The sequence below is a fragment of the Argopecten irradians genome, chromosome 13 (genome assembly GCF_041381155.1).
Source record: "Argopecten irradians isolate NY chromosome 13, Ai_NY, whole genome shotgun sequence".
NCBI lineage: Eukaryota > Metazoa > Mollusca > Bivalvia > Pectinida > Pectinidae > Argopecten > Argopecten irradians.
The window spans coordinates 5,759,864-5,779,344 of NC_091146.1; the positions used below are offsets into that span (position 1 = coordinate 5,759,864).

At 35.0% G+C, this 19,481-nt stretch overlaps 2 protein-coding genes across 3 annotated transcripts; both read right to left on the minus strand.

Annotated features, from left to right (window-relative positions):
- Window positions 1-263: 263 nt before the first annotated feature.
- Window positions 264-3,599, minus strand: LOC138306086 (uncharacterized). Its single transcript, XM_069246438.1, has 6 exons — window positions 3,498-3,599; window positions 2,877-3,086; window positions 2,582-2,686; window positions 1,757-2,109; window positions 938-1,136; window positions 264-397 (listed from the first exon to the last, which is right to left on the minus strand). Coding segments are annotated over exons 1-6 (924 nt in total). The 5' UTR covers window positions 3,553-3,599; the 3' UTR covers window positions 264-395.
- A 3,050-nt stretch (window positions 3,600-6,649) lies between these two features.
- On the minus strand, window positions 6,650-19,413 carry LOC138306030 (uncharacterized). Of its 2 annotated transcripts, none has more exons than XM_069246358.1 (7): window positions 19,342-19,413; window positions 17,748-18,117; window positions 17,254-17,387; window positions 16,815-16,925; window positions 16,243-16,308; window positions 10,438-10,524; window positions 6,650-6,742 (listed from the first exon to the last, which is right to left on the minus strand). In XM_069246358.1, the coding sequence occupies exons 1-7, from the start codon at window positions 19,394-19,396 to the stop codon at window positions 6,702-6,704; spliced, it is 864 nt and encodes a 287-aa protein (XP_069102459.1). In that variant the 5' UTR covers window positions 19,397-19,413; the 3' UTR covers window positions 6,650-6,701. The 2 variants fall into 2 exon arrangements, with proteins under 2 accessions (XP_069102459.1, XP_069102460.1); XM_069246359.1 differs by lacking the exon at window positions 19,342-19,413 and adding an exon at window positions 18,940-19,110.
- Window positions 19,414-19,481: the final 68 nt, after the last annotated feature.

Consider the following 19,481-nt stretch of genomic DNA (forward strand, 5'->3'; position numbering starts at 1 on the left):
ATATTAAAACATCGAATACAACAAACTATCTGGATTATATTTGATTTCAAAAGAATTTCAAGGGTAAACATATAATTTTAAAAACTATGTTTCGAGTATTAAAGAATGTTGGGGACCTTAATCAAATTTTACTTAAATACTAAAGAATGATGATAATATCGCAGATTATAAATACACCTCAAACGCTTTATTACGGTAGCTATTTTAACTCACTATATCATTTTAATGTCCTTTGAGGTACTGTTATTTCATAAAACAAAAACAACAATTAACTGAAATTTATTACGCATATTAAGACACAAAAATAAATAACTATCCCATATTTATTCGCCAATATAATTAAACTTCACGATGCTTTCTTTTTCTCTCTCTTCCTGTACATCATCATTATGGTATCCTGCAATGAAACAAAAAATCTCAAACATTTCATTGAGTTATAGGCAGTACGTCCAAAATGTTTCTGATGTGAAGGTTTCCGACCACTTACAATATTGTTATTAATTAAATCTTCAAATATGAAAGATCATTTCATTGAAGAATCGATATTTTGGATATATTTCGGTTTAATTGTTATAATTTTACAACTACCATCGACGATTTTGACATCTTTCTTGCTTACATCTTTCTTCGATACGGAACTAGTAGATAGATTAGATAAATATATGTATACTAAGTAAAAAGATTGTCAGTAGACTTGAGAACTCGGTTAATTCGAACACTCGGATAACTCGAAGGTTTATTTCGAGTGCCACTGATTTGAGATATTTCCTAATGAAAAAAAATGTATGTGTTAAACGGAACTAAAATGTTTGCAATATTTATCAAACATACGGATAAAACTGCGCAAATACGTGTAAAACCTACACTGATCACTAATATCAGTGATAGAGCTTTCATATTATTGAAGTAAAGTAAAAACCAATCGACGGTTTCGTACATGGAAATCCAGTTGGCAGTGGTTCACATTCACACAGCGGACACCCATTAGCGTCGGATTTGTAGCCAGCAAAGCAGTCAGCCACACAGTTGAACACTCCGGGGCAGACGACCGTCGCCATGGTAGTAGAGGGCGCCACCGTTGTAGGAGGCGCCTGTGTCGGAGGGTGAGGTGTCGTCTGTACCACTGGTATCGAAATCTGTGATCATTGACATTAGGTGGGTTTAACGTCCTATTAACAGCCAGGGTCATGTAAGGACGAGCCATGTTTGTTTGTGGAAACAAGCCAGAGTACCCGGGGAAAAAACACCGACCAGCGGTCAGTATCTTGCAACTGCCCAACATGAGATTCGAACTTGCATCAGAGGGGGAGGGATTGTGGTAATGTGTCGGGACATCTTAACCACTCGACCACTGCGGCCCTTTAGAGGGACTAGGTAGTGATTAGGTAGTTTATAAACCTCTAGAAATGAATGACTTACAGTACCATTGGCGATAACAGCATTAATCCATACATATATAGCATTTATATAAAGATAAGTGAATAAACGGGATATTTAAAGTACACTGTATTAAAAAGTCCCTATTATATACTAAGGGAATAGTTACTTATTCAGGCAAAATAACCTTCGCTGGGTGCAATCTTTACAAAGTGTTGTTTGTGACCATACATACCCTCGTTTAAAACAGGAAGGAATGGTACAATGGAACTAATGCACGTACTACAATATATCCGATAACGAGTCTTATAAATCAATCCAAGCGTTTATGGATGGCATAACCTAATCCAGAATAGCTCTCACAGGCACGTTACGTTACCTTCGGTGTTGTGACTGGCCCAGCTATAGGGGTAGACGAAGTCTGCAGAGACGTAGGATACGTCGACGTGGTGGATGACATCGCTGGTGTAGTTCTAGGATTTCCTAAAGTCGTCGATGGATTCATTACGGCTGGTGTAACCACAGCGTTACCAGTTGTTGTTGACAATGTAGGTGTGTTAGGCTGTGTTGTGGGGACGTTTGGTGCCATCGTATTTCCTGATTTAGTTGTAGGATTTATTTTCTGTGTAGTTGGAGCAATGGTTGAAACTATTGGTTTTGCGGGATTTGTCAGGATAGGAGCAGACGCACCTCCTGAACCAGTTGTAACGATAGACGATGTTGGTGATTGTGCTGGAAATAACCATAATACACTATCTTCAAACCGTGGTCATTGAGACGATGAATCGATCACAAAACATACAAAGATGGCAGGATTATAAAGTTTCAAGATGCTTCCAAATATTCAAGCGATAAGATATTGTTAAAAAGTACATACATTATGTATTGTAACTGGGGTTACAAATCATCAAATTAGTGTTAAATGTATCAGGACTTGCAAATTCTGTTCACAATCATGTTATTTTTTATTAGACGACAAATATTCATATACATATACCGTAAATTGGGATATTTTCACGTTGTGGAATGTTGGCGTATTTGTACCATTATCAGATGGTTAAATTATACTGTGTCAAAATCAACATCGAAAAACATTGTGCTTTAGAGGTCGATCAAAACCACATAGTTATCTTGCAATATTTTATTCATTATGCAAATCATTTTCCGACACAAAGACACATGTATGCGAATCTTTCATACTCACGACATTGACAATGTGGACAGCCAGTCTTGTAGTCTATCGCGGGAGCACACGGACTGTGACAGTTCATCCAGTCACTGCTACATGGCTGCAACCCGGGGATATAATCTAGTGGACATAGACCAATAAACATATTCAATATAATAGAAGCGAGCCAGAATATACAACTTTATAGCTTAGGCTGTAGATCGTTGACATAGCATGAATATAAAACGTTGAGCTATGAGATTACTGAAGTCAATGCATTAACTGTAATCACTACTGTTAGATTTAGCACTATTTGCTCAGGGTTACTAACGTCCAAGTGGATTGGCTGGATTGATGCTTGGCTGTACCATGGATCCTCCGGGATTCGAAGGGTCGAAGTTTGGATTAGCCATAGGGTTGGCCTGATTTGTACATTTACATGTACACCCAGCATTGCTGCGCACAAAACACATCGGCGGACATGTGAACACTAGTCTAGAACAGCTGTCTGTTTTCCTTGATGCCGAGCTGAAAAGAAAACCTGAAAGACATTTTCTTCACTTTAACCAGTTTTATAAATAGTTCATAAACAGTCTTTATAATCAACCAATATTGTTAATGGAGGGAAATATTGTTCCCCAAAAATTTCTATAGACAGTCAGGTTCATCTAAAGACAATGCGGGTTTGAGGAGATGAAAGAAAGCTAATTCTTTGGAAGATAAACCGTTAATCATAAAAATTGTCTAGTAATATTGATATTTTACTGGTATGCACTTTTTAAATTGAATTATAATTGATACACATTCTACTTAAATCACATATCCAGCTGAAAGTCCTAGATGCACAAGTGTATAGCCTGTCTATGTTATTTTATGGAGATTTATGATTCCATTGTATTCAGAACTGAACAAAATATAAAAGTAAAATACCATAAATGTATTGGTTACTTACATCGTACGCTGTATACGTGTACAACTGCTACAACCAGCCAGGTCCTCAAGTTCATTATGTAACGATGTTGAAGCTTTGGCTAAGATATGGCAACCTTCTCACTTCAACATTGACCTATTATCTAGCAGTGACCATTCCTTAAAGAGATTAACTTCGGATATTCCGTTGTAGATTTTCAATGCGATTTCCCCAAATCACTTAATACATGTTCAGTTCAACGTAATACAGAAACAAAGATATGAAAATGTATGACTTTTGACGATAAAACTGGGTCATATTTAATTATGTTGATCGACTTTTATTATTTGGAGCATTCCGTCTATAAGCTAACAATGCTGCTTATTGTAACATCAGCTTAATAGTACAGAATATACCGTCATTTATATGTGTACTGCATGGAGTTTGTTCAATGGGCAGATGTGTTAAGTCCTACATAAATGTATAAAACCGATAATACCTTGATGTTTTATTTCATTGTTGCATATTTGGTGTCTTATTGCAGGAATGCAGATGATTTGAATCCTTCTTGTTAAAAACCCTGCATATTCGATAATGAATAGTCTTAAAGGTCATAAGTTCACCAGTAACATTGGTGTAATATCCATTAAAATAATACTTCAACATTTCCAAATTTCACCATGTCAATGGAATGTATGTCAAATTATTTTGCGTAGATATTTTTAAAACGTTGCCAATCCAAAACAAATGTGAGGTAGATGTATGATAGATTATACATATAGATCTTAATTTAGATACAGACAATGTTGTAAGTATTTGGTGACAGTTGTGGGGTCGTGACCTCTCTAACAGGTATCACTTATCACAGAACGCGACTGACCACATACTTTGAGACGTACTTAACTCATGCTATCGGTCAGCTGTGTCGATAACGACTTGTACCATATGGTCCAAAAATTGACAAGACGTTTTATTTCCATACTATCCGAATACTAATAAAGAAGTTTCACCAGATTCTTATTCTAAACAAAAACATCAGCACTAAACCATTTTCTTGCATAGAAAACATTGATGATTTTGATAGCAAATCCTTGTTAATTGAGTAACTTTAAAGAATCGTGATATGTAAAGATTAAAACCTTGTTTAGTTCATAATTCATCAACGCCTATTGTCGATTTGGGACTTAGACTGTATACCGTGGTGATTTTTTCATGAAACTTTATTATCGATATTGTCTTCCAACAATTTGAATGTTACAGCTCTCAGCTTCAGTAAAATTGTGTGTTTTTGTTTGTTTTGTTTTTTTAATTTCCCGAATCCATTCATATTTGCGAATGCTGATACCTCGCGTTTATCAAATTCATATTTTGAGATATTTCAGCCTGTCGTGCAAAATGCTTCAAAGACAATGCAAAGAAAATAAACCCAAGCGATTAAGTTTCAAATTGTAAATTGCAAACTTTTACATTCGCGAAATATATCTACTATACAGTACAATCATTATTTTGATTTTATGTTACTGCTATCAACGTCATTTACGTAACACTGTTCTTAAAATATAAATAACCTAACTTCGTGAACGAATGAGTGAAACTGTGTTTTTGTTTAAGCGTTAAAAAATTATAGTATGGCATGAGTAAGGCAGGGATGTGAGTGCTATGATGCACGAGAGACCCTCGTGTGGGGACAATGTTTTTATCTTTTAATGCTGAACCCAAGGCCCCAGCATTGTCAACCTTTAAACATACGTTGTTTTGATGTTTCTGGGGCATTAAGTATTTGTCTGAAAATAGTGCATTTGAATTGCTTATCAGTTGAGGTATTATCTTAGATAATTTAAGTCCTTTTTCATAGTGAACCGTCCTGTGGTTTACTGACATGTTTAGGAATAATCATTTCATTTTATATCTATGGATAGAATTTGACATGCAAAGGAAAACAAATGTTTCTCACATTTAATCCTTTCATAGATTGGACTCTTTTCTGAACATTTCAGAGATAGACATACATTGTTTGTGTGCATGTATAAATTCCAAAAGTAAATGACTTCTAAAAATTTCATTATATCCGGGCCAAGTTTCATGAACACTCCTTAACTTTGAGGAAATCCTTAACTTAAATGTCCCCATAGAAAAGAATTACAAAAAAATCTCAAGTTAGAAAATCTTCCTTAAAATTTGTAATGCTTTCCTATGAAGGATTTTAAGTTAAGGGGTTCCTTAGATTGAAGGAATATTCGTGAAATTGGGCCCTGTTCTTTTTCAGTTCAGATGACGTTAACCGATATTTGAGGTATGCATTGTACATAATTTGTGATAATTGGAACTGAAGCACTTTAATGAGTTGTGATATGTTAAGATACATTTATTTGGCCATGCGTTGCTAAAAACCTTTTTAGTTCACAAATCAACAGCTACATTTTTTAACGATGCTGTGAATTAGAGAATATAAATGTATCTGTAGGCTAATGAATTGTGATATGTCAAGATACATTTATTTGGCCATACGTTGCAAAACCCCTATTTTAGTTCATAAATCAACAGCCACAGTGTTTTTGACAATGTTGTGAATTATAGAATATAAATGTATTGGTACGTTGTATATGTATACTGTGGTGATACCATCATGCAGTTTAATTACTGTGTAGTTTCTAAGATTCGCTAATTCTAATTCTAATTTTAGTTTCGCTAATTTCGCGGATCCATCCAAAGTCACGAAAGTTAATTTCTTTATCAAGTCATGGTATGGCCTACTTTAGCCCGTCGTATGATAACGCTTTCATACGATACAAAGATAATTCGTGAAAATAATCTCTCGATAATAAGTACTAAATAGTAAATTGGTAACTTTCACACCAGCGAAATTTAACTGCTATATTGTACTATATGTTTTAGATGTTACTGTCACCAACGCCATTTGGTAAGGACAGCGTGAAAGAATGAGTGAAAGCTGTGTTATTGTTCAAGTGTTAAGTGTTATGTTATAGAATGAGTTAGGCCCCAACATCGACAACCTTTAAAATATAGACGTTTCTGAGGTATGGGGTGTTTGTCTGAAACAGAATCTAACTGGGCTCTTGATTCAAATATTGTTTCCATAGTATAATTCCTCTGTCGTTTGATAACAGACTTAAGCATAATTATTTCATTGTCTAGAATCTCATATGCAACAGAAAACAAGTGTTACAAAAAGAGAAAAGCATTTTTTTTATGTTTGCAGAAATTAAACAACATATTTTATCACGATCAGTTCCAAATATCTTCATACCAAAACAGTTCGTTGTTTTCTGCAATATAAAGAAAATATCGTACAGTTGTATGCCTGTATGTTAACAATTCTTACTTCAATTTTTTTGCATTGGTATTAGTAACAAAAACAAGTTAATGATTATAAGACTCCCCCTCCTTTATTTGTTTCGTAGAATCGACTCTTGCCTGAACATTTTAGACATGGACATTGAAAACTGTTTGTATGGGGGGTAAAAATTACAGTCAAAAAGTGACTCCCGGTGCAAAGGTCATAACGCTGTCATAGACTTAAGTTAATCATAACGCTGTCATAAACTGAAGTTAATCATAACGCTGTCATAGACGTAAGTTAATTATAACGCTGTCATAGACTTAAGTTAATCATAACGCTGTCATAGACGTAAGTTAATCATAACGCTGTCATAGACTTAAGTTAATCATAACGCTGTCATAGACTTAAGTTAATCATAACGCTGTCATAGACGTAAGTTAATCATAACGCTGTCATAGACGTAAGTTAATCATAACGCTGTCATAAACTTAAGTTAATCATAACGCTGTCATAGACGTAAGTTAATCATAACGCTGCCATAGACGTAAGTTAATCATAACGCTGTCATAGACTTAAGTTAATCATAACGCTGTCATAGACTTAAGTTAATCATAACGCTGTCATAGACTTAAGTTAATCATAACGCTGTCATAAACTTAAGTTAATCATAACGCTGTCATAGACTTAAGTTAATCATAACGCTATCATAGACTTAAGTTAATCAAAACGCTGTCATAGACTTAAGTTAATCATAACGCTGTCATAGACTTAAGTTAATCATAACGCTGTCATAGACGTAAGTTAATCATAACGCTATCATAGACTTAAGTTAATCAAAACGCTGTCATAGACTTAAGTTAATCATAACGCTGTCATAGACTTAAGTTAATCATAACGCTGTCATAGACGTAAGTTAATCATAACGCTGTCATAGACTTAAGTTAATCATAACGCTGTCATAGACTTAAGTTAATCATAACGCTGTCATAGACTTAAGTTAATCATAACGCTGTCATAGACTTAAGTTAATCATAACGCTGTCATAAACTTAAGTTAATCATAACGCTGTCATAGACTTAAGTTAATCATAACGCTGTCATAGACTTAAGTTAATCATAACGCTGTCATAGACTTAAGTTAATCATAACGCTGTCATAGACTTAATTTAATAATAATGCTGTCATAAACTTAAGTTAATCATAACGCTGTCATAGACTTAATTTAATAATAATGCTGTCATAAACTTAAGTTAATCATAACGCTGTCATAAACTTAAGTTAATCATAACGCTGTTATAAACTTAAGTTAATCATAACGCTGTCATAGACTTAAGTTAATCATAACGCTGTCATAGACGTAAGTTAATTATAACGCTGTCATAGACGTAAGTTAATATAACGCTGTCATAGACGTAAGTTAATTATAACGCTGTCATAGACGTAAGTTAATCATAACGCTGTCATAGACTTAAGTTAATCATAACGCTGTCATAGACTTAAGTTAATCATAACGCTGTCATAGACTTAAGTTAATCATAACGCAGTCATAGACTTAAGTTAATCATAACGCTGTTATAAACTTAAGTTAATCATAACGCTGTCATAGACTTAAGTTAATCATAACGCTGTCATAGACGTAAGTTAATTATAACGCTGTCATAGACTTAAGTTAATCATAACGCTGTCATAAACTTAAGTTAATCATAACGCTGTCATAGACGTAAGTTAATTATAACGCTGTCATAGACTTAAGTTAATCATAACGCTGTCATAGACTTAAGTTAATCATAACGCTGTCATAGACGTAAGTTTATTATAACGCTGTCATAGACTTAAGTTAATCATAACGCTGTCATAGACGTAAGTTAATCATAACGCTGTCATAGACTTAAGTTAATCATAACGCTGTCATAGACTTAAGTTAATCATAACGCTGTCATAGACTTAAGTTAATCATAACGCTGTCATAGACGTAGGTTAATCATAACGCTGTCATAAACTTAAGTTAATCATAACGCTGTCATAGACTAAAGTTAATCATAACGCTGTCATAGACTAAAGTTAATCATAACGCTGTCATAGACTTAAGTTAATCATAACGCTGTCATAGACGTAAGTTAATCATAACGCTGTCATAGACGTAAGTTAATCATAACGCTGTCATAGACTTAAGTTAATCATAACGCTGTCATAGACTTAAGTTAATCATAACGCTGTCATAGACTTAAGTTAATCATAACGCTGTCATAGACTTAAGTTAATCATAACGCTGTCATAGACTTAAGTTAATCATAACGCTGTCATAGACTTAAGTTAATCATAACGCTGTCATAGACTTAAGTTAATCATAACGCTGTCATAGACTTAAGTTAATCATAACGCTGTCATAGACTTAAGTTAATCATAACGCTGTCATAGACTAAGTTAATCATAACGCTGTCATAGACTTAAGTTAATCATAACGCTGTCATAGACTAAGTTAATCATAACGCTGTCATAGACTTAAGTTAATCATAACGCTGTCATAGACTTAAGTTAATCATAACGCTGTCATAGATTTAAGTTAATCATAACGCTGTCATAGACTAAGTAAATCATAACGCTGTCATAGATTAAGTTAATCATAACGCTGTCATAGACTTAAGTAAATCATAACGCTGTCATAGACTTAAGTTAATCATAACGCTGTCATAGACTTAAGTTAATCATAACGCTGTCATAGACTTAAGTTAATCATAACGCTGTCATAGACTTAAGTTAATCATAACGCTGTCATAGACTAAAGTTAATCATAACGCTGTCATAGACTTAAGTTAATCAATAACGCTGTCATAGACGTAAGTTAATCATAACGCTGTCATAGACGTAAGTTAATCATAACGCTGTCATAGACGTAAGTTAATCATAACGCTGTCATAGATAAGTTAATCATAACGCTGTCATAACGTAAGTTAATCATAACGCTGTCATAGACTTAAGTTAATCATAACGCTGTCATAGACTTAAGTTAATCATAACGCTGTCATAGACTTAAGTTAATCATAACGCTGTCATAGACTTAAGTTAATCATAACGCTGTAACTAAGTAATATAACTTAAGTTAATCATAACGCTGTCATAAACTTAAGTTAATCATAACGCTGTCATAGACTTAAGTAAATCATAACGCTGTCATAAACTTAAGTTAATCATAACGCTGTCATAGACTTAAGTTAATCATAACGCTGTCATAGACTTAAGTATAACGTCATAACGACTGTCATAGACTTAAGTTAATCATAACGCTGTCATAGACTTAAGTAAATCATAACGCTGTCATAGACGTAAGTTAATCATAACGCTGTCATAGACTTAAGTAAATCATAACGCTGTCATAAACTTAAGTTAATCATAACGCTGTCATAGACGTAAGTTAATCATAACGCTGTTAGAGACTTAAGTTAATTATAACGCTGTCATAGACTTAAGTAAATCATAACGCTGTCATTGACTAAAGTTAGTTTTTTCTGCTTCAGGAACAACATCATTCTTGTAACATATTCTGTGAACTACAACTCTAACAGGGATTGGTTATTGAGTCAGCAATTATGTAACAAACATACCTTGAAGTATTAATTTATTGTTTATTTTAATCAAATACAAATTTACGATAGGGACGACTTGACCCTCGCTCCACACTCACCGCATGTACAGATAGTACAGCCGGAGTCATCAAACTCGACACAATGGCTCGGACAATTTGGAGGGAATGGCTGACATCCTGCTGGATCTGAGGGGAACATACTTTTCAAAATACAGTTAAACCTGTCTATAAACATCACATAATGACAGAGGAAAAGGAATCTTTATAGCTTAGAGGTCTTTATATGTATACAAAGTTCAAATGTGATTGAGCTGGTCATTTGATATCTTATATAAGTCTTATTAAGTCTCAATACACAGTTGGCGCTCAGATAGGTTCTGCTGTATGTACAATTTCTGTTGGAATATCTGAATGTCAACAGAAATAACTATGGAAGTGTTATTTTGTTTTCTTTAGTTGTTTACGAAAATGATTTTCTTACATTTTTATTTCGAAAATATTTTCCTCAGAGCTATGGATTACTCTCTATATCACATACCATTTATCCTCAGAGCTATGGATTACTCTCTATCACATACGATTTTTCCTCAGAGCTATGGATTACTCTCTATCACATACCATTTTTCCTCAGAGCTATGGATTACTCTCTATCACATACCATTTATCCTCAGAGCTATAGATTACTCTCTATCACATACCATTTATCCTCAGAGCTATGGATTACTCTCTATCACATACCATTTTTCCTCAGAGCTATGGATTACTCTCTATCACATACCATTTTTCCTCAGAGCTATGGATTACTCTCTATCACATACCATTTTTCCTCAGAGCTATGGATTACTCTCTATCACATACATACCATTTTTTCCTCAGAGCTATGGTATCTACTACATTTTCCAAGCTTGTTATCTCATCATACCATTTTTCCTCAGAGCTATGGATTACTCTCTATCACATACCATTTTTCCTCAGAGCTATGGATTACTCTCTATCACATACCATTTTTCCTCAGAGCTATGGATTACTCTCTATCACATACCATTTTTCCTCAGAGCTATGGATTACTCTCTATCACATACCATTTTTCCTCAGAGCTATGGATTACTCTCTATCACATACCATTTTTCCTCAGAGCTATGGATTACTCTCTATCACATACCATTTATCCTCAGAGCTATGGATTACTCTCTATCACATACCATTTTTCCTCAGAGCTATGGATTACTCTCTATCACATACCATTTTTCCTCAGAGCTATGGATTACTCTCTATCACATACCATTTTTCCTCAGAGCTATGGATTACTCTCTATCACATACCATTTTTCCTCAGAGCTATGGATTACTCTCTATCACATACCATTTTTCCTCAGAGCTATGGATTACTCTCTATCACATACCATTTTTCCTCAGAGCTATGGATTACTCTCTATCACATACCATTTTCCTCAGAGCTATGGATTACTCCTATCACATACCATTTTTCCTCAGAGCTATGGATTACTCTCTATCACATACCATTTTTCCTCAGAGCTATGGATTACTCTCTATCACATACCATTTTTCCTCAGAGCTATGGATTACTCTCTATCACATACCATTTTTCCTCAGAGCTATGGATTACTCTCTATCACATACCATTTTTCCTCAGAGCTATGGATTACTCTCTATCACATACCATTTTTCCTCAGAGCTATGGATTACTCTCTATCACATACCATTTTTCCTCAGAGCTATGGATTACTCTCTATCACATACCATTTTTCCTCAGAGCTATGGATTACTCTCTATCACATACCAGTATTTTTCCTCATCAGCTATTTCTCAGAGATTACTCTCTATCACATACCATTTTTCCTCAGAGCTATGGATTACCTCCCTATCTATCACATACCATTTTTCCTCAGAGCTATGGATTACTCTCTATCACATACCATTTTTCCTCAGAGCTATGGATTACTCCTATTACTTTTCCTCAACTATGGATTATCACATACCATTTTTCCTCAGAGCTATGGATTACTCTCTATCACATACCATTTTTCCTCAGAGCTATGGATTACTCTCTATCACATACCATTTTTCCTCAGAGCTATGGATTACTCTCTATCACATACCATTTTTCCTCAGAGCTATGGATTACTCTCTATCACATACCATTTTTCCTCAGAGCTATGGATTACTCTCTATCACATACCATTTTTCCTCAGAGCTATGGATTACTCTCTATCACATACCATTTTTCCTCAGAGCTATGGATTACTCTCTATCACATACCATTTATCCTCAGAGCTATGGATTACTCTCTATCACATACCATTTTTCCTCAGAGCTATGGATTACTCTCTATCACATACCATTTTTCCTCAGAGCTATGGATTACTCTCTATCACATACCATTTTTCCTCAGAGCTATGGATTACTCTCTATCACATACCATTTTTCCTCAGAGCTATGGATTACTCTCTATCACATACCATTTTTCCTCAGAGCTATGGATTACTCTCTATCACATACCATTTTTCCTCAGAGCTATGGATTACTCTCTATCACATACCATTTTTCCTCAGAGCTATGGATTACTCTCTATCACATACCATTTTTCCTCAGAGCTATGGATTACTCTCTATCACATACCATTTTTCCTCAGAGCTATGGATTACTCTCTATCACATACCATTTTTCCTCAGAGCTATGGATTACTCTCTATCACATACCATTTTTCCTCAGAGCTATGGATTACTCTCTATCACATACCATTTTTCCTCAGAGCTATGGATTACTCTCTATCACATACCATTTTTTCCTCAGAGCTATGGATTACTCTCTATCACATACCATTTTTCCTCAGAGCTATGGATTACTCTCTATCACATACCATTTTTCCTCAGAGCTATGGATTACTCTCTATCACATACCATTTATCCTCAGAGCTATGGATTACTCTCTATCACATACCATTTATCCTCAGAGCTATGGATTACTCTCTATCACATACCATTTTTCCTCAGAGCTATGGATTACTCTCTATCACATACCATTTTTCCTCAGAGCTATGGATTACTCTCTATCACATACCATTTTTCCTCAGAGCTATGGATTACTCTCTATCACATACCATTTTTCCTCAGAGCTATGGATTACTCTCTATCACATACCATTTTTCCTCAGAGCTATGGATTACTCTCTATCACATACCATTTTTCCTCAGAGCTATGGATTACTCTCTATCACATACCATTTTTCCTCAGAGCTATGGATTACTCTCTATCACATACCATTTTTCCTCAGAGCTATGGATTACTCTCTATCACATACCATTTTTCCTCAGAGCTATGGATTACTCTCTATCACATACCATTTTTCCTCAGAGCTATGGATTACTCTCTATCACATACCATTTTTCCTCAGAGCTATGGATTACTCTCTATCACATACCATTTTTCCTCAGAGCTATGGATTACTCTCTATCACATACCATTTTTCCTCAGAGCTATGGATTACTCTCTATCACATACCATTTTTCCTCAGAGCTATGGATTACTCTCTATCACATACCATTTTTCCTCAGAGCTATGATTACTCTCTATCACATACCATTTTTCCTCCAGAGCTATGGATTACTCTCTATCACATACCATTTTTCCTCAGAGCTATGGATTACTCTCTATCACATACCATTTTCCTCAGAGCTATGGATTACTCTCTATCACATACCATTTTTCCTCAGAGCTATGGATTACTCTCTATCACATACCATTTTTCCTCAGAGCTATGGATTACTCTCTATCACATACCATTTTTCCTCAGAGCTATGGATTACTCTCTATCACATACCATTTTTCCTCAGAGCTATGGATTACTCTCTATCACATACCATTTTTCCTCAGAGCTATGGATTACTCTCTATCACATACCATTTTTCCTCAGAGCTATGGATTACTCTCTATCACATACCATTTTTCCTCAGAGCTATGGATATACTCTCTCTATCACATACCATTTTTCCTCAGAGCTATGGATTACTCTCTATCACATACCATTTTTCCTCAGAGCTATGGATTACTCTCTATCACATACCATTTTTCCTCAGAGCTATGGATTACTCTCTATCACATACCATTTATCCTCAGAGCTATGGATTACTCTCTATCACATACCATTTTTCCTCAGAGCTATGGATTACTCTCTATCACATACCATTTTTCCTCAGAGCTATGGATTACTCTCTATCACATACCATTTTTCCTCAGAGCTATGGATTACTCTCTATCACATACCATTTTTCCTCAGAGCTATTGATTACTCTCTATCACATACCATTTTTCCTCAGAGCTATGGATTACTCTCTATCACATACCATTTTTCCTCAGAGCTATGGATTACTCTCTATCACATACCATTTTTCCTCAGAGCTATGGATTACTCTCTATCACATACCATTTTTCCTCAGAGCTATGGATTACTCTCTATCACATACCATTTTTCCTCAGAGCTATGGATTACTCTCTATCACATACCATTTTTCCTCAGAGCTATGGATTACTCTCTATCACATACCATTTTTCCTCAGAGCTATGGATTACTCTCTATCACATACCATTTTTCCTCAGAGCTATGGATTACTCTCTATCACATACCATTTTTCCTCAGAGCTATGGATTACTCTCTATCACATACCATTTTTCCTCAGAGCTATGGATTACTCTCTATCACATACCATTTTTCCTCAGAGCTATGGATTACTCTCTATCACATACCATTTTTCCTCAGAGCTATGGATTACTCTCTATCACATACCATTTTTCCTCAGAGCTATGGATTACTCTCTATCACATACCATTTTTCCTCAGAGCTATGGATTACTCTCTATCACATACCATTTTTCCTCAGAGCTAGATTACTCTCTATCACATACCATTTTTCCTCAGAGCTATGGATTACTCTCTATCACATAATTTTCCTCAGAGCTATGGATTACTCTCTATCACATACCATTTTTCCTCAGAGATTACTCTCTATCACATACCATTTTTCCTCAGAGCTATGATTACTCTCTATCACATACCATTTTTCCTCAGAGCTATGGATTACTCTCTATCACATACCATTTTTCCTCAGAGCTATGGATTACTCTCTATCACATACATTCTCAGGCTATGATTACTCTCTATCACATACCATTTTTCCTCAGAGCTATGGATTACTCTCATCACATACCATTTTTCCTCAGAGCTATGGATTACTCTCTATCACATACCATTTTTCCTCAGAGCTATGGATTACTCTCTATCACATACCATTTTTCCTCAGAGCTATGGATTACTCTCTATCACATACCATTTTTCCTCAGAGCTATGGATTACTCTCTATCACATACCATTTTTTCTCAGAGCTATGGATTACTCTCTATCACATACCATTTTTCCTCAGAGCTATGGATTACTCTCTATCACATACCATTTTTCCTCAGAGCTATGGATTACTCTCTATCACATACCATTTTTCCTCAGAGCTATTGATTACTCTCTATCACATACCATTTTTCCTCAGAGCTATGGATTACTCTCTATCACATACCATTTTTCCTCAGAGCTATGGATTACTCTCTATCACATACCATTTTTCCTCAGAGCTATGGATTACTCTCTATCACATACCATTTTTCCTCAGAGCTATGGATTACTCTCTATCACATACCCATTTTTCCTCAGAGCTATGGATTACTCTCTATCACATACCATTTTTCCTCAGAGCTATGGATTACTCCCTATCACATACCATTTTTCCTCAGAGCTATGGATTACTCTCTGTCACATACCATTTTTCCTCAGAGCTATGGATTACTCTCTGTCACATACCTTTTTATCCTCAGAGCTATGGATTACTCTCTATCACATACCATTTTCCGGGTCTGGCCGTGTGTTCTGTCCGTGTTTTGTAATATTTGGTTGTTTGTTGTGTCCATCTAAAATGACATAATGTTTTTTTTTTTTTTTTTTTTTTTTTTTTTTTTTTTGTAAAATCACAAAGTATTATGATTGGACTTGTATATTTATCGCAAACGCCGTACTCTCATGAAAGAAAGGGAAACAAAATAGCACTTTTTGATATGTTTGCACCATTCGGATTTGATGGTGATTTTTTTTTAATGTTTTTAATAGAAACTTATGTTTTTAATAGAAACTTATAGTTATGATGTATTGATTGTTTTATACACGTACCAGCAAACTGCTTCTGATACATCAACCTTAGCATGTAAGTTTAATTATCGTAACGGTTTTCATGCGCAAAGACACATTTATGACTGCCTTTTACAAATGAGTTTCCCTTTCGGGTAGGTATTGATAGCAAATACATGTGGTTTTTTATTTTACGAGTGTTACGTTGATTTTAATGAAATGGTGCATTAACAACGTCACGATTGACACCCACCCAAAAGGGAGATAACTATTTAAGGGAAGACATAATTACCAGTCGTCTTATCACAAGTACACACAGGACAAAGTGTGTTAGGGTCGATAGATATACACGTCTGTTGACACTGTACCCAATTTGCCTTACAAATGACAGTTCCATTTGAATCTGTAAATACATTGATGTCATATTGTAAGGAAAGATATAGCTTGAATTACATTGTAGTAACTTTCCTGGAAGTTCCATATGACATCAGAACAAATTATTACGATGACCGAAATGTCTCATTCATTGAAAATGTATTTACATATTATCAATAGCACTGCTCTTAAACTTCTAAATTATATATTTACGTTGCCTTGTATATTTAAAACATTAGTTTTTTGTCCTTATAATCTAAACTGTCATTACCACACGTCAGAAGATGAAAACTTCCTAATGAACTTCATAATGAACGTTCCTATATATTTATAATGCAAAACGTGTTTGATCAAACCTTTAGCTTTCGTTGCCTGTTCCACTGTACCTCCCGGGCCAAACTTTGGATGGTGGACAGAACCGGAAGTAAGCCCTGTCATGTACGAAGCCATGTTATTTCCACCGGTATTTTCCTCCCCCATTAGCATGCCTGTACCTATCCGAAATTGGAATAGAAAAGATAAGGATGACATTGAATATTCGGCAGGTAAGTTTGTATTCGAATAAGAAAAAGATATCCAAATATTCGAAAAGAATATAAAATCTTCAATTCATGTAATAACACCAAACCGTATGTAGCTATTAGAAAATATAAGAGCTTAATGGAATAATCACTTACAATTAAAAAACCTGTCGTATGTACATGTAACATGTAAATGTCATGAGTTTGGCTTATTTTCTTTACATGATTTCGTTGTTAATGAAATCCCAACATAGCTGTACCCTGTGATAATCTAGAAATGGCGATACAATGTAGCAATGTTATTGCAGCATAAGCGTAAGAAGTCAAAGGTACCTCCTGTATTTAAAGGTTGGCCGTAGTTGTTCATTCCGGAGGCTATGATTCCGGAAACCATGTTTTGTTGTGTCTGGAAAAAGGGGTTCCGATCAACTTCTCCGTTTTGAGATGCAGACGACAGTATCGTTTGTCCATTGTTATAATTTGCATGTGCTGACATAGAACCATAATTTGGATCATTCTGGTGAGTTTTAATACTGTTTCCGATCCCCCCGTTTGTGGTTTCCGAAGTTCCGGTTCCGGCAAAACTGGCTACCATAAATGGACTGTTATTGTCTTGATTAGAGTTATCTCCCTTCTTTTGGAGGTTACACATGAACGGTATACCGTAGCAATCCGACATCATTGTGTCAAAGAAAAGACCTGTATGATATGAGCATTAGATATTCGTCTCCATTTTCTGCTGATTACATATACTGTAAACATCTCTATATATGTTTTTACTTACTGATATATCAAAGAAATACACTTTAACAAAGGATGACAATTTATTGACTTGTGCCCTATCCGGGCCTCGAACTCACGATATATACGACACCCAATCGCCAAGCCAAACATACATGTACCTGTTCTAACATCGCGCCATATCATTATACTTAAAGATACTCCACCGCTGACAAATGGTATTTTTTCACTATCAAAAACAGGGGCAAACGATTTAGTATTTTCTTCAGTTACAAAAGTTACTAACTTTACGCGATTACCACCATTGAAAATTTTGAGCTTCTATTTTTACATTTAAGTTAAAAATATGAAAAATAATTAATTGCATCCCGAAAAAATTCTGTGTCACTTTATCCTATATGGAATGAAATACTGATTGCGTATGCACCACAGGCAAAATGAATTATTTTATGATACTTTTTTGTGTTAATTAGACATAAATAAACACGATAAAACACCAATTACTGTTCAAAAGATGAATGCCATGTATAAAATGCTCTGTCGGAGGTGGAGCATCTTTAAGCATTATTCTCAATATATTTTGGGGTTATGAAGTCATAAACGAAAAACGGACGGACATTCTTTATCATAGACGCTTCGCATCTAACGTATGCAGAATGTCCTTCCGTTTTTTGTCTATGACTTCATAACCCCAAAAGATATTGAGAATAATGCTTATGATTTAATTCAAATAACTCACTCAGGTACTAATTAGGTGTACGTTTCCGTGATTTTACTTACCTTTGCAATAAAACAGTTGTGGCGCAGTGATATCTTATCCAATAATTCAGTTTGGCCAATGCCGCTTTTAAAATTCCCCGCAAAGCTGTTTTGTACACATGACGTCATAATACTACACGTGCAATTGAATTATTTCGGTCTATGGTAAAATAACCTCAAAGATCTAACCAATACAAATGAGTGTAACATTTGAAATTAGATTATTTACTAATAGACGCAGACGTTACAGTCTAATCATGTCCCTCCACAAAAAGTTACATGTATCTGTCTTCACGTCTCTAGATATTACATCAATTATTATCATTGGAATTAATTTTTTAACGAAAGGCAAATCAAACAAAGCATTTTTTCTTTAAAATATGAAACTGCACAATTTCTTTTTTGAGGTAAAAAGCTGTTTACCTTGTATAAAACATGGTAGAGTACATGTTATAAGGACACGTACAATATAAGCCATACTGCTGCCTTAGATCTAGGTAGAAAACAACGTCCGGACAATATCTCACAGCAAGGGGCATAACTCGGTTAAACCTCAACAGGTG

What these genes read in the sequence shown, in the direction of transcription:
- LOC138306086 (XM_069246438.1), bottom strand. Translation starts at nt 3,552, where the DNA reads ATGAACTTGAGGACCTGGCTGGTTGTAGCAGTTGTACACGTATACAGC. An exon ending in ACACGTATACAGCGTACGAT is followed by an intron (nt 3,087 to 3,497) that starts GTAAGTAACCAA and finishes AATGTCTTTCAG; the next exon opens with GTTTTCTTTTCAGCTCGGCA. An exon ending in GGCCAGTCACAACACCGAAG is followed by an intron (nt 1,137 to 1,756) that starts GTAACGTAACGT and finishes CAATGATCACAG; the next exon opens with ATTTCGATACCAGTGGTACA.
- LOC138306030 (XM_069246358.1), bottom strand. Translation starts at nt 19,396, where the DNA reads ATGGCTTATATTGTACGTGTCCTTATAACATGTACTCTACCATGTTTT. An exon ending in TACTTGTGATAAGACGACTG is followed by an intron (nt 16,309 to 16,814) that starts GTAATTATGTCT and finishes ATGTCATTTTAG; the next exon opens with ATGGACACAACAAACAACCA. An exon ending in CTGTACTATCTGTACATGCG is followed by an intron (nt 6,743 to 10,437) that starts GTGAGTGTGGAG and finishes TTTATATTGCAG; the next exon opens with AAAACAACGAACTGTTTTGG.